General features: G+C 43.0%; 1 protein-coding gene across 1 annotated transcript; it reads right to left on the bottom strand.

Annotated features, from left to right (window-relative positions):
* Positions 1 to 5,273: 5,273 nt before the first annotated feature.
* Positions 5,274 to 15,433, bottom strand: LOC139120236 (bone morphogenetic protein 2-like). The gene is made up of 3 exons (XM_070684461.1): positions 14,109 to 15,433; positions 7,040 to 7,744; positions 5,274 to 6,208 (listed from the first exon to the last, which is right to left on the bottom strand). Exons 1-3 carry the CDS (start codon positions 14,461 to 14,463, stop codon positions 5,958 to 5,960), a joined length of 1,311 nt encoding a protein of 436 aa, XP_070540562.1. The 5' UTR covers positions 14,464 to 15,433; the 3' UTR covers positions 5,274 to 5,957.
* Positions 15,434 to 15,896: the final 463 nt, after the last annotated feature.

Raw genomic sequence — 15,896 nt, 5'->3', positions numbered from 1 at the left:
ATTTTCTTGATTGCGTTCTGATTGCTTATACCTTGACCTGAGCAGAAGATAATCTAAAAACATCAAAAAAAGGGGCTTGGAAATCTTCGAAATATCGCGCTCACCAACATTTTGCATGAAACTTCATGCAGAACACACGGGAGGGTGACATTGCGAAAGGAATACACATTGAGGAATAATTCGGTGAGCACGAGCATTATTCGCAGACTTTGGGAACCACGGCGACTAATTGTGCAGTCAGCTGGCGCTGTAATGCGTCTGGTTTAAGTTGCAGCTGAATTGAAGTGGCGAGTCGATTCTGAACGCGCCATCGCGCCACGCTGAGCGAGGCCGCTGAAAGAAGTAAACGGGAATTGATGCAGAAAATTTGATTTGATCAGTTTATCTTGAGCACTCTTAATGTATCCACAGAGGACCACTTAAGCAAGAATCCCATGGCAATGGGTCACTCCACTCGGAAATTCCATTAGGTCCCGCGAATTGCCTGACAGCCCGATGGCGCACTTTCCTCCCGGGGAGAAAGACGATGCACCGCCGCCGCTGCACAACAAGAATGACGGTAACACCCTTACAGGGGTGAGGCCGTCCGTTGAGGGAAAGCGACTTCTCAAATTAACGGGGCAGATTTATCCGCTTAAGTCAAGTGGAATTAATAATCCAATATGAACATAAGTGGACAGCATGATATGTTACGTTCAGAGTGCGCGAATAACACACAGCGATTTGCTGTATGCTCGGCGCGAAAGTAACTCTATGTTAGGTTTTGCGCAGTGGCAACTAAATTGGAGGCGGCTTTGCTTACGTTAGAAAGGGACATTCGAAGACAGGACGAAAATTAAAGCCAGGCAACCGGATCGTGTCCTTCCTTATATCACCGTGGCACCTATTCTCAGTCTCAGACAGCCAAGTTTCTCAGTTTGAATGTTGCGGTACTCGCTATTATGGAGAATGAAGGTTTATCAGTCTCAGGAGATATGCGCGACGACTACATTAGTAAATATGAATTAGCAAACGCGTGTCCTCGAATTTGACTGCACATGCGTAGCCAGCATGTGTACCGCACGTCAGGAATTTCACTAAAAGTACACACGAAATGATTTTGCAAACTGCCCATTTTTCAATCGATATTGGATATCAAATACTCGGAATATGTTTCAGTATTTCGACTAGAAAGCTGCTTATGTCCTTCAAATTCTAATGCCCCCCCCCCCCCCCGCCTTGTTACATTTCCCATTCTTTAAAGAAGTCTAGGTTTGGGACAGCAAACAAGTCATATTCAAAGGGGAATAATAATAATAATAATAATATTTTTATTGCTTGCTTGTAAATATAGGATTTACATCACATTTGTGGCAATAAAAGTGTGATACAAAAATAAGTTAAAATTTTCAATAAAGATAAAGTATTACAGTATAATAATAGTAGCTAATAATAAATATAACTAGGTATTTCTTTGTTTATATAAAGTAAAAATATAATCAGCAAGTTGTTCATTAAAAGATAACTCTTGTTTTGTTAGTAGAGAAATAAGCTGATTTTCAGTATCGTCGTTTGGGAAATTGATTTTACTGAAAAAGTACTTTCTTTGGACTTTGTATTTTTTTTTTAATAATAATAATAATATTTTTATTAATATGAAGGAGATTCACCAGGGGAGACAGCGCATCGAATTATTCTTGGTAATATTCTAAAAGTCTCCATTCGTTCGACGAACTTCGAGAAATCTAAAAATTAGTAACACTCAAGGGGCTAAATATGCTTGAGAAGTAAATGGAATGAAAACCATTGATTAAAATGGACAAATCAGAGTCTCTTTTAATATCGTAGTATCATTCTGGGTTTGAAATCTTCAATCGGACTTTTTCTCTTCCATTTTTCGTTCAGTGTTTATCGATTCATGTGTCTCCTTTCTTTCATTTCTTTCCCGCCAATATAACGCCTCAAAGGCTTCATTTCCAACAGATATGTTACACCTATTCTACACACTTTCCATACACACGCGCGCATTCCCAGAAACACGCACACATAAAATGTATGTATGTATGTATGTATGTATGTATGTATGTATGTATGTATGTATGTATGTATGTATGTATGTATGTATGTATGTATGTATGTATGTATGTATGTATGTACGTATGTACGTATGTGTGTATGTGTGTATGTATGTATGTATGTATGTATGTATGTATGTATGTATGTATGTATGTATGTGTGTATGTGTGTATGTATGTGTGTATGTGTGTATGTATGTATGTATGTATGTATGTATGTATGTATGTATGTATGTATGTATGTATGTATGTATGCATGCATGCATGCAAGTACGCACATACGTCTGCATAATTTGTCAATACTATATAGTAAGAATTTAAAGTTGATAGATTTCACATTCATGTAGTGAAGCAAATTGTTTGATTTTGAGATAAATTCTTGTGTCGGAGTAAACTCTGCAATTAAATAATCTATATCTGATCAGCCAGTGTGATTATTTGCGAGCTCGGCGTTAAATGTTGACGAATGCGCTTGACTCGCTCGATTGACCGCAAACGTCGCCACCATGGACGCAATGTCTTTAATTTTGTTTGACTGTAGAATATTAAACTTTCAATATCTAAATTAATAAGATGTTCTGTGATTAGGAAGCCCGTAGGACAAAGTATTTGCAGACTACAGCTTTGGCGCCGATTCATCAATACGACTGAAGCTGCAGCTGAACGGCGCGAATATTTACGCCTATCCAGACCGTGCCGGCGACGGCGAATGCATCTCAACAAAAAAAAATATGACGTGCAGAGCGGTTCCAGACATTCACCCCTTTAAGGTTATATGAGGGTATATTTGTTTAACAGGCCCGAAGAATAAATAATTTAGAGTAAGTTGAGGCCAGTAAAAATTAATGACCTGGAACGAGGACGAGAAAATTTTGCCTGGCAATTTACGTGCGCGCAAATGCTGGAAATCAAGTAAGTACATGTCAAACAATTGTTGTGATATAAAAAACGCGAAAGACCGTTTTCTTGTAACGCAATATTCTCGTCTATAGTGACACCAACGTATCAGGTTTTTTCCTCTTGCAATTCCACAAAGGTACTTGCCAGTCTTTGTTGACCGAGCAAAGCGATTCTTTCCCATTTTTTCCCGCGGTCCTCACTGACGAGCGTGGTACACGTTCTCTGAGTCGAACTCCAGACAAGCGTACTGCCGTGAAAGCCTTCATCGGGGATCAAAACTTATACATCACCAAGTATACGTGGACAATAAATCACGGCTTGTGTGTACATTTGCTTTCTCGGTAATTGGATTTTCCGTTCTGTGAAATCGCTCTCCAATTGTACAAATTACGACTTGTACAAATTTCGAAGCAACGATTACGACGCGTATTTTCGAAAATTAAATATTGAGAGTGATACAATTACAAAGCGATGAAAGCCCATGGCGGAGGTCTTGAAACAATAGTATGAAAAGGAATGCAGACGACACGCGTATGAAATATCGTGAGCACCAGGTATTATCAAAAACCATATAACGAAAGAATTGCACATCGATGGAGCAGTGAGTTCGTTAATATCTTGTTAAAAGTTCTCTAGCGCGTTCATCACTATGATTCAAAATAATCTGTAGTCTGCCTGTCTCGATCATTTCTTTGGCCCGCCATATCGATCAAATTATAAGTGCGCGGGAGTCGATTTAATATGTGATAAATACCACATCAATTATCTACCATGGCGGCGCGGACATCTCAAGTTAATTTGCGACGAAGACGGAGGGAGTCCGTTTTCAGAAACTTTGATTAAATTGCCCCGGTATCCTTCACGGTAATCATCCGGTTCCATAAAGAACATGCCAGTGTAATGGGCTCAAAAACAAATTACATTATGGTCGTTTCGTGCCGTACGGATATTTGGCGGTCCTCGCCGGAATGGACATGCGCGCTGGGGTTCCGTTGGAGGAGATGACGTAATTTTTGCGCGACCAGATCGCGCAAGTGATCTTCTCATAATTATTCATTAGGACAGAGGGATCCCATCCCTTTCCGCTTCTGCCTTTGGAATTTCCTCTCGCCCGAACTTTTGTCGATAAACAAAACTTTTATCGATAAGGGTTTTTTGTGCTTTCTTTTAAGAATTCGATCCCGTGCGACTTGAGAACAAGGGAGTCGGTACAACATCAAGCATGAAATACATGATCCATGCCCCTTTATGTTGGCTACTTTCCTTTTTTCGGGGAGTGTTTACCTATGAAGTTAAGTCAAGTTAAGCCCTTACATTGTGGCTCATGATACACGCATTGGAGCAAAATCTCCATTGAAAACACTTTCCGATAGTCGAACAATGCCACCGAGTCGTAATGATCTGCTTAGCTGCTTATTACATTTGTGGCCATTTGAAATCGCTTGAAAAGAATTTAGATGACTGTTTTATTCTGCTCCGAACTACGCCGACAAACTGGCGCCCGGATTGTCTGTGCGGGATTGGTGTCTCTGTCAAGACCCAATTGGGTACATCCCATTACGTATTGGAACAGACACAAGTGTACACTTCTTTCTCTCGCCCGGCGTACGCCGCAAATTGCTTCGAACACGTCTCCGATACAATCCGCCGCCACGAGGCTCGCTTTTTTTTTTGAATTTAATTTCTTCTCCGATTAAACCTAACGGAGGCTCCAGAATGGCCAACATTACCTCCGATTCTGCAGAGGGAAAATTGTCTGCAAAAGTTGCCGCGAAAAAAAAAACACGGTCAGTTTGGAAGTAAAGCGCCGAACATTCAACTATCCGTCGCAAACTTTGCCTGCACAGACCCCGGAATTATGAGGCTAAAAAGAATGAATTATAATCAAACGTAAAACAGAAACCTAAATCACGACCATCGTGATAAATCCGTATTCGACTGAAGAGAGTTACCCCTTGATTATCACTTCGGTTTCCATGATATGCTGGAAAATGTCAACCGTTGTATTGCCGTGATGGCACTTGACAAGAAAATAGTGCGGTGAGTGAAATCGACATAATTTGTTAATTGGTAAATTGCACCGGGGTCAAGGGTTGAACTGATTTGCCATGCAGAATGTTACGGCTGTTTGATTGAATAGTCATCGGCGTAAGACGCAATGACTTTCACGGTGTACGCGTCAAGGAACTGAATGCAAGTTCTTGTTGACCTCGTTCAGATAAACGTAACGTTTTTTCCCGTCTAAATCGCAACCTTCATTCTTTGAACTACAGTCCCTCCACACACGCGTTTGCACCAATTATCAGACCGGAATCAATCTGGTGTTCCTAAATACAACAACTTTATTCCATTCATCTTTTAAAATAATAATAATAAAATAGCTGTAATCTGTACAAAGCAAACAGGTAGTTAAGTTGAAATATAACACATTCAGTTTAGTACCTTTTTCTCTCTCTTTCCTCCCAAATTCAATTCCTCAATATCAACTAATGATATGGCCATGCCTGAAGATGTATTTTGGCAACTTTAAATACGTTCAGGCGTGAATAGAAACCGAGTCAAAGAAACATCATGGCATAAAAAGTTAATTTCGTCCACTTGTCAATTCCTAGCAACAACAAGACACAACAGTGAGAACAAACATCAAATGTTTAAACTTTGTAATCTTGAAAGTGAAGCCACAAGACGGACGGACAGACCAACAGACAAACAAACAAGGAGACGGAAATAGACATATAAACAGAGCGACAGACACTAAATTCAAAGGGCATCTGGGTTTCAACACACTTCTGCTCGAAGTTTCGTTCTATTTCATTGTCTTAGTCTATAAAAATCGGGTAGCTTACATAAAATAACAATTTAAATATGAACAAAACGGAACGATTGTCTAACAGGTGCAGGGAGTGAAACAAAATGAGAGGTTCAGAGGCCAGGGGTTTCAAACTGGAATGGAGAATGAAATTTTAAATGTTCGACATATCCCCGGGGGGCCGTTGTCCACTCTCAATGGCACCCGCAACTTTTTGCTTCCATATCGTCGAATTCCTTCAAGACGACGTTGTTGTAGTCGTCCAGGTAGAGGACGTGGATACTCTCAAAGTCGCTGGGCACACAGCACAGCTTCGGGATGCGTTTCCCCTTCAAGTTAAACTCCTTGGTGTGAAGGATCGCCTGCACGGTGGCGTGGTTCGTTGCGTTGAAGTATGGATCCAGAGGGTACGGACAGTGGCCGTCGCAAAAATTGGCGAAGTATCCTGTAAGTTGTCAGAAAGGGGGAAAAAAGACAGCTTTGAGGAGCTGATAGCATAGCGCTCAACACTTTTCCAACAGAGTTGAAAACAGAAACCCCGGTGATAGCAAGAAAGGAGACGTGATCTACGTGCAGTTACGCCGGGAATTGTACCATTTCGACCCATATTATACACCATACCTGAAAGTCTAGCCAGGTCTAAGCCCTTTTTTGACGCACTTTGGAATTTTACCATTTCGACCGGTATGATACCACCATACCTGAAAGTCTAGCCTAGTCTAGGCGCTTTTTGATGCACTTTGGAATAATGAGAATTTTGTAGCTTCAAGCCGAACATGTGACCCACGACCGACCCTTTCCACAGTACAATGCGTCGATGGTGTTAAAATAGGCAAGTGTCATGTAAAAGACTTGGGAAAAACAAACTTGCTCTGTCCAGACAACAAAAAAGACATTTGTGGGTAAACTACGGCACGATTGTTTCTGCATGAGGGCATTTACAAATGTCGATGACCGCTGCCCGAACCTTTGCATTGTAAAACTCAATAAAACACTATACCTGTCGTGGTCTTACATGTAAAATAACTTATCGAATTGGGGATCAAAAAAAATTATCGGATTGGGATTGTTGTCATCCGAAACGTTTAAGGTCTCCGACGATTAGTCCTGGCAAAGTACAGAAATTCGTATCTGCCAACTGAAATGATAAATAAACATTTTTGATTTCCTTATTAAAGCGTCGTTGATCCCCTGACTCAATCACAAAACTTGGAGGTACGCATTTTAGCTCAGGCATGAGTACTTTTTTATCTGTGAGCTCAATGTAATAACTTACCGTTGGGGGCTATGATCCAATCGCTCCATCCGACTTTTTGGAAGTCGACGTAGAATTCATAGAGCTGGCACTTGTTTTTTGATCCCCGCTTAGGATTTGAGGACGCCCTTTTCGCCCTCCTGTGTCTCTCGGCCTCATACGAAATCTCTAGATCTCGCTGACCGCCATCTTGGTTGCTACCATGTACTCCCATATACACGGGCGTTACTATGTCACTATGTCGGATGGCAGTGTCGTTGAGATAAACTATCAAAATAGGTTCTTTCTCCCTGTGTCTATTGGAACTTTTAAATATTTTTAATTCACTATCTTCGAAACCCTCGGCGGTTTCGATTGCAAATTCCACGAGCTTGTTCTCCAAGGCGGCAGCGGTGACGACACCGCCGTTCCGGTAGGTCTCGCTCTGAGCATCGACAAGATTTCTTCTGGGGCTAACAAGTCGACGTCGTCGATCGGACACTAGCGACTGCGTGACGTCGAAGACGAGCCATCCCTTTTGAGTTCGTCTGACAGAACGTGTTTCAAGTAATGTGGACTTTCGGGTGGCGCCGGTTTCCCTCACTCTGTAAAAGTTCAAAGTTGCGGAGTCTTGCTCACTGCTCTGTGGGTCTCTTTTTTTATAAAGATGGACCTCAGCCGCAAGGATGGTCTCTCGCTCCAGTAGTCCATTTAAGACAAATTCAAAACTGTTCTTTCCGCCCCTCCCTGTGAAATACGAAAAGAAAACAACGCCACGGTTATAAAAACAGAAGCCTTCTCTCCATTATCTGAGCTGGTGAAAAACAGTTTAGTTTCCACATTCAATTCGTGTTATACAACAACAACAACCGCCATAACAAAATTAGTCCGTCTAGCTCGATGTGGTGAGAAAAACAAACTTCAGAACCGGAATTGTATTTCTTTGAAAGTCGGTAGAAAGCAAGTAATGTAAATCTGACTGCGTAAAGCGAGCGTTCCAAGGTGTACAACTCGTTTCGGAAAACAAGACTGATCATTTGGGAACCCTTCTTGACAATCATTAAACACTTAAGTTTTCATGTTTTGTGAATTTTCACTCCAACAATCATCTTAACTACATTACTATTTATATATTGCGATGTAGCGTTTCGTTGCATGTCTACCGTCACGTGTGCATCATGTGACAGTTGTGCTTTACCAATGTTTGACGTCTTATTTTCGCCAAATGTTTTGAGACAGATGCATAAATAGAAATGTTGGATGGTGTGTTTGTATGTGTGTGCGCACTTTCAATTCGCAATTTTGATGAATATACTTAATACTAGTATAATCATTGGGAAATTGGAAGGGCTGAGAAGAGTTAATTAAAACGTGGTACGACATCGCTGTAATTGCCATACTGTCTCGGTCGCTTGATCGGAGATTATTTCTCGCCAGACCTTGTGGCAGGAAGAGTCGCGGTCTGAAAAACCCGGACACTTTACCGGCCACATCGGCCCTACGCGTCGTCACTGGTCACCTCGGAAAACCGAGTTAACAAACATGAAAGATAACGTGTTCTCGACACTTAAGTTGCCCACAGTAAACGAGCTAAAACAACGGAGATTCCACAATAATCTTACTCGGAGAAATTTCAGATCGCATTTAAGGAGGATTTTGTCCCCCCCCCCCAATAAAACGAGCTTATCCCTGATAAAAGGGGCGTCAAGGAGACCGTTATGCAAGACGGCCTTCGTCCTGGAGAAGTTTGTCTTTCCGTCCACTGCCCAACAACTAAACACAAACTTAACGGTTTCCTATTTTTAGGACATCACTGTAGGTGTCACGCAACGCATGAACGTTCAAAGCAAATATTTACTTTAAATAAAATATTCCGGCGACGGATGCATTATACGAGTCGGTGATTTCTCATTGCGTGCAAACCTCTGTAAAGGGCGTAACGCGGCGGAACAGTAGCCAGCAGTGGCAACGTGAACCCCTCGGAGAAGAAATAGCACACGCAGCGGGGTCAAGCCAACACGATACATCAAGAGATACATTTTATGGCCTCAAAAATTAACACTTGTTCTTTTTTTTCCTGGATAAAGAAAAGGAGTCAGATTCGGCTAAAAAAGCTAACAGCGGACACTTTATGTGCTGCCTTTCCCCGGGGGGAGACCACCCTTGTGAATTTTTCCGATGCGAAAAAATCTCTGAATACCTCCAGGGATTTATGCAAAATGTTGTGAAAATGTTGCATAAGGTACTTAGAGGATAACATACGTATTTATCTGGTCGATGTGAATTGCCTCAGAGTACCCGAAAAGACAAACGTCATCCTCCCCCCGTCAGTGTCACCACTTTGACATGCTGCACCCCGCGTGCAAATTTTCATCGAAAACTCTATTTCGCTTCTGCTCCAGTGTTCTTTTCCCTTGTCATTTGTAGGCCGACTTCCTTGTCATTTTAATATAGATTAAGCCGATATTTTGAAAACCTTTGACCGGAGACGGAGACAGCAGCTCGTCAGATAATTGCTGGAAGATTGGCAATTTGTATCGAGAAAGTCTACGAGTGGGCAACGTATCTCCCATTAATACATGTAATTATTGCAATTTTCTGCCCACTGCTCGTGCCTTCAAAATTGTAATTCCAACTAACGGAATACTTCGCGGATACTTCTTATTACGTAGATCTGTTCACCTTGTGATTAATTCTAGTTGGTTCGCATGTACGCATGAGAGAGAGAGAGAGAGAGAGAGAGAGAGAGAGAGAGAGAGAGAGAGAGAGAGAGAGAGAGAGAGAGAGAGAGAGAGAGAGAGAGAGAGAGAGAGAGAGAGAGAGAGAGAGACAGACAGACAGACAGACAGAGACAGACAGACAGAGACAGAGACAGACAGAGAGACAGACAGAGAGAGGGGGAGGGGAAGAGATGGGGAGTATACATCAATGTATTAGCAAAAGCCGTCGAAAAGATACTATGAGGACGTTTTAGTTCCTACCAAAGAGCAAATTCGTAAGTTCAGGGCGTCTCCAAAAATGGCGTTGGAATGAGAGAAAAAATATGATTCACGCATGGCATGGATATGAGCAATTCTCTATCGGTGTACACTTGTTGCGAAACACACCGGCGAGGCACAGATAAGCTTGGTTCCACGGGTAGAGTCCGTTCGGTCAAAACAGTACTAGTAGAACACCGAACAACTCTCTCATTTAAACTTTAGAAATTAAAAAAATCATCAATAAGGTCTTGTCACCGGCTCTAAATCTTTAAAAAAAAAGGTTGCCACACAATCCTACCTGTATCAATTTTCATCTGTTGCTTACTGAGTACAAGGGGCTCTATCGAAATTACTTCTCCCCTTTCCCGTAGAACATATTATCGCGTTGTTGTCATGGCGACAACTGTTTCGGATAATCGGACATTAATTCATGGCGCTGTATTTGGCGATTTGCTGTTGTTTGCCGTTCCAGGCTCGCGTTACAGCGGCATGTATTCGTTAGATGACATTGATATAGCATCATATTGGTTTAATGCATAATTATAAAGCATGTCACTGGCTGGCTCCGTCGCAGCGACAACTTTAAACACTGAAAAGCAAATACCAATTTCTGCCTCTTCGGGCTATTTTACTTAGCGCTGTAATACATAGAATCGAGTCTGACTTCCCCCCGTAGGGGCTTGGGGCTAGAATATGAAACGGCAGGCGATGTCATCGATTGTCTGGTCTGCCTATCCCTCGATGTACATTTCAGGCAATGTTGCAAATGTCGATTTCGTCTCCTGAGTGCCGTTCACCTTGGTGACACGATTTTCTTTGTTCATGTTAGCCGTGATATTGTTAGGCAAAACTTATACAAGGAAGCTGGCAAAGAGCTATTTTAGGCGAATGACATCATTTGCAACGTGTCCACTCTTTGCTGCACTCGTAGTTGGAAAAACGCATCCGTGAGAGTGATGTATTTTCAATAGCAGAGAAAACCTCGACCCCTTCTTAAACTATGCTTAGACAGATTAGCGGAGTAAAATTCTAGTAGACTACAAAACCTTCAAACACAGCTGAAATCACAAGTTAGAAATATTCAGTGGCACATGACAAATATCAACTCGTGTACATTTGAAAGTGTATATATACATACAAACCAAACACAAACACAAACATCGAGGATGAACGCTAATTCTCACTAATTCGACTTCGCTCATAACTGTAGAACTGACGGCTCAGGGGGTATGTCAATGTTTACAAGTGTTTATGCGAGTTTGCTTTCCCCCTTTGTTTGATAGACGTTGGCTTGGCGTGTGTCTTCCCTCCATCCAGCCCTTCCCCCGTCATGTAAAAAGCCCGTCCCCTCTCTGCATGCCGAAAACTTGCGTTTCTCTAAGTCATTCCCCCTGGGAGAGCTCCGACGATGATTAATTTTACAACGATTCGAATCCGTGACTCATTCATAGAACTTCGGGAAAACAAATGTAGATTTGGGGAATTTTTCTCCCTGCGGCGCGTGGAGGGGAGCCCCGAGTTGTTGACAGTAAAACTAACTATATTGTTAATAAATGAGTACGCAATGATGGATCTCAATGTCAACCATGAATATTAAAGTAGACGGGGAAATTATTTTGCGGCAATATTTGAGGGTGGTCTACAATGCAGAAGTCATTCAATGGGTGAATTCTATTTAGAGCTGGTTGATTTTTTGGGGGGGTTAATGCTTGTTGAGAATGAGAAAAGTAAGTAGGTACAGAGAAAACTCAAGAGAATGTGGCAGACTTCTTTTTTGCGTTAAAATTATCTTCTCTTCATTTACATACATTCGCTTGGGTCCTCCTTGGCAATGTTAGAGGAACACGGAGTAGAGCTAGCGATGGGCTTGTCGGGGCCGTACGTCAGTTCATCCGTTATGATACTTAAACGCGTTTTGTCCTCCTGCCTATATGATACACACGCATCGAACTTTCCCGTTCTGACCGTCGCTCAATGGGGCCGCATTGGCGAAATACGTAAAATAATTAGCCTGGCTATTCCAATGATACGTAAGTGAAAAGACAAACACAGCTAGCTGAAGCAATCACCCTAACCACGGTTTAGCTATCGCGTTACCCTCCTGTAGGTTTTACAGTCAGACTCAAACATAATATTTGGCTTCTGTATTCAGCAATAAAACGAGCCACTGCAGCGCTGGCAGATATCCGATTGACGCCATGATCAACCGATCTTTTCTAAATATAAACACCCCGCGAGAGCATCGGGGAAAATACCCGAATAAAAGTTGGGGCTTTTTTTTAGTGTGATCTGGACAAGTTAATCTTCTTGTAGGGAAAAAAATGGGAAAATAGTTCTGTCGATTTTTATAAGTGAAAAATTGACAACCGAAAAGCGACCGTAATTAGAGATTCCAATGGAATGAACACAATTTCAGATTCCACTGTAAAGAATTTTTATGGAAAAACACGCGTGTTGGAAGTATCATGTTTATCGAGACACATTCACTTCACCCCTTAGGACATATCCCGTATCGTTAGTATTTTTATTTTCCCGTGTTTCCTTCGGCTGCTACAATCCATCTTTACGTTTAGACAGCTAATGCCACCGTTGGCAGTTTTCTTTGCCTGGTAGCTCGGGCCATAATTAATGAAGATCATTTAGACATACGATCTGAAAAGTTTCAAAAGCGACATTTTCCAAATAACTGAGTGTCTCTGAGTCTTCATGCATGAAATGTTTGAGCCCACCCAGGCAAGTAAGGGAGGGTGATTTTTTTTTTTGGTCCCGCAGAGAAAACGACCGGTGTCGTTGAGGGATGCACATACCGCCAATACTTGTCCCGCACCTTTGCGTGGTTTCGCTTGCTCAGTCAATAAACGAACGACAGATGATAAAGTGATTGCGCTTCATGACAAGGCGTAAATCTTCTTTCGGTAGTCACCCAAAACGCGGAGAGAAAGCTGCAACTATTTGATTATACTCAGTTTGTATTTTGTCTTCTAAGGCGTAAAAAGTGTGTCAGTCAATCTTTTGCGGTAGGCGACAACCATACTTGCCTGGCACAGACTACCACTGTTAACACCTCTGTATATGAGTATATGGAGTTAATGGCCCATTTTCGAAGTCTATTATCCGTAATATTTGTTGGTTGAAGAAATTGGCGACTGACCGCTCAGCACCTGTCTACAACACAGTACTCGGTCAACCATTACGGGGACACAGTCTTGCGGAACGGGAAATTTATATGACGGCCTTGGCAGAAAAAGACAGGCCCGATGAATATGTATAATCTGTCGGCAGCACTTGAATCATGGCGGTCGCCAAACAATGGGCGAATCAAACTGGGAGACACTCTCGTAAAAATGTGTTCTGAATAAATGAAAACCAGCGAGACAGACGTTCTCCAAGAGAGAACTGACTGTCTCGTACGGCACGGAGTGTAAGAAACGACACCGTGTAACGCGACAGGGAGTCCACTCGACCCTACTTAACTCCAACTTTTGTCAATGATCACTGACATTGCGGAAACCATACAACTTCGTCAATTATCGTCGAGCACTGGAGATGTCTTCCTTTCGTGTCTGTTGGCCTGAATCCACGCACCGAACACAGACGGCTGCGTTCAGAGTGGTGGTCACAACGGAAAGGGATATAATTTATCCGTAGAAAAAATGTTAACGAGCTGGGTACGAAGGCTGCAATTGGGTTCATAAAACAAACTACGTGGTCATGTTTCGTTTTTTTCTCTCTCTCTCACTCTCTCAAAGGCTAGGCCGAGATGTATGGACGTGGATTGTTGTACACAAAAAAGGGGCGAACCCCATCAATCGCATTCGCTGATCGATCAACCCTTACCGCACGGAGAAATGTCGTGTTTCTGTAAACATCTTCAGGGCCTATCAATGGGCAAAATAAACAATGACGGTCGGGGCTCCTTCACCACCGATACAAGTACTAGATATACGCAGTGCAGTGGCACGCCAGTGACACACATGTGTACAAGTCACTTCGGATGACACGATCAGAAAATGCGATACACCCCGCCACGCCGCCTTCACGGCACTTACAACTAAAACGTCGCTAAAAATTAATAAAAAAAAAGAAGGGTCATAAAAGCCGGCGGATTTACGGCTGCGACTTCGTCCTACCTGTGTCTGCGAAACTTCGCACAGTATTAGCTTTCATCGCTGTTTTTCTTTCATGTTGACTTTTCCCTTTCGTTACAACGTTTTGGTAGAGTTCCAACATGAACGGGGGCGTTTCAAACTGCTTTCGGCCATGCTTGGGCACTTCTTTCAGTCCGAACACGTCCAGCAGTTTGGTTTCCAGTGCATCTCCTCTGAATTCGCCCTTCCCCCGGGTGACACTCCGTAGCTCCCCAAGACTGCTGCCGGAGACCCTCCGCTGTTTCCCGTTTCTCGTTTTGACTGGCACACCGAGAATCGTGGACGATATGAAGAGCAGCAACAATCCGAAAATAAATCTGGTTGTATTTGGATTCATGGCGGCGGAAGAGCTCTCTCTCAGTACTACGCACAGTTGAGTAACTTTAGAACTCACGTTACGTCGGCACAACACAGGAACCTGTGATTTCTGGAAGGCGTGGTGGTTACGCTGTGTAACTTCAGGTGGCAGGTGTTCAGGTTGGTGCAAACAGGAATCACACTACACATGGTGGTTAAAGTTTTGAGGCGCAGCTCTCTGCCGGCGATTCCGACTCGCAGACGACGGATGCGCTCATGACGCGCAAGTCGTGCTCGGGTCTACACGCAGGGTTGGTATGACGACATGCACACGGCATCACACACGCGCGACGCGCAGATAAAGAGAATGCCCAGCAGCTCCTATCCCCGTCGTGGATGCTTCCGACGAGTGTTCCTCAGTTGCAGTGAATGAGACTCCCACGCGTCGACTCCTTTAAAGATGGTTCCCTATAGAACGTATGTGATGTTGCCGTCACGGGAACGCCAAGTGTTTACTCAGAGCAGACTGTCGCCTCCGTCTCCTACCTACGTCTAGTGCTCTCAAATTGCGCCAAAGAAAATTGTATGAAATTAAGCTGGCAATTGCGTGTGCAGGGGAGTTCACCATGTACAATTACTTCGAAGCCGTATAGTTTCGCAAGTTTTCGACTGCAACCAATTGTGTGCTCGAGATACAACCCCGGCTACTTCAGCACCAATGAGTGACACAAGAGTGCTCAGATCGCGGCCTCTCTTTCCCAGCCACTTCTCTCCGAGTAAACGTGCACAAATACCTTGACGATGGGGAGAATACAGCCCAATTGTGATACGATAATGCCTCACTTTTTGTCCGCTCGGAGCTCGCTTTCAGAGGCACTTTGACGCGGGTTCATTATACCGTTTCATGCATACATTCCTCAGTTGTTTTCAAACTCCAGTCGGGAATTTCTTTTGGAGACTGCTCGTTTAACGGTATGCAAATTTGTGACGACTTCTCGGCCTCCCTTCATTATGGGATTAAAGAAAGTTTAATGGAAGGGTTGGGCCTGTCTCTCAAATTCACCCCACAGAAGCCTCGATGTCGACTCGAGCGGCGCAGGTGGAAGTCTGTGGCGTTGTCGCCCTAATTGAGTGGTAGCCAATGTGGCACCCGGGGAAAGTCAAACTTTCGCGCCTTATTTCAAAACTTCTTTTGACAGCCCCGGTGAAAGATTAAAGACTTTTAACTGCGGCGATAAAAGAAGAAAATTAGACGAGATGATGACAAATTGTTCTCATACAAGCATTTGTCACTTTCTAAACACCTTTGAAGTTAGGAATTCCATGCAGCTCACACTTTCTCACGGGTGATTCCTATATGCCCCTCATCCCATAGCGGGTATGGAGCCACATATATATAACCGCATCGGCAGCAGAGGCGCTCAGATCGGAAATGTAAGCAATGCTACGCCGTTCGATGTGCCCTTTGTCGCA

This window comes from Ptychodera flava, chromosome 20 (genome assembly GCF_041260155.1).
Source record: "Ptychodera flava strain L36383 chromosome 20, AS_Pfla_20210202, whole genome shotgun sequence".
Classification (NCBI taxonomy): domain Eukaryota; kingdom Metazoa; phylum Hemichordata; class Enteropneusta; family Ptychoderidae; genus Ptychodera; species Ptychodera flava.
Note: the sequence above shows the minus strand (reverse complement) of the source record. Positions and strands in the feature narration are given on the sequence as shown.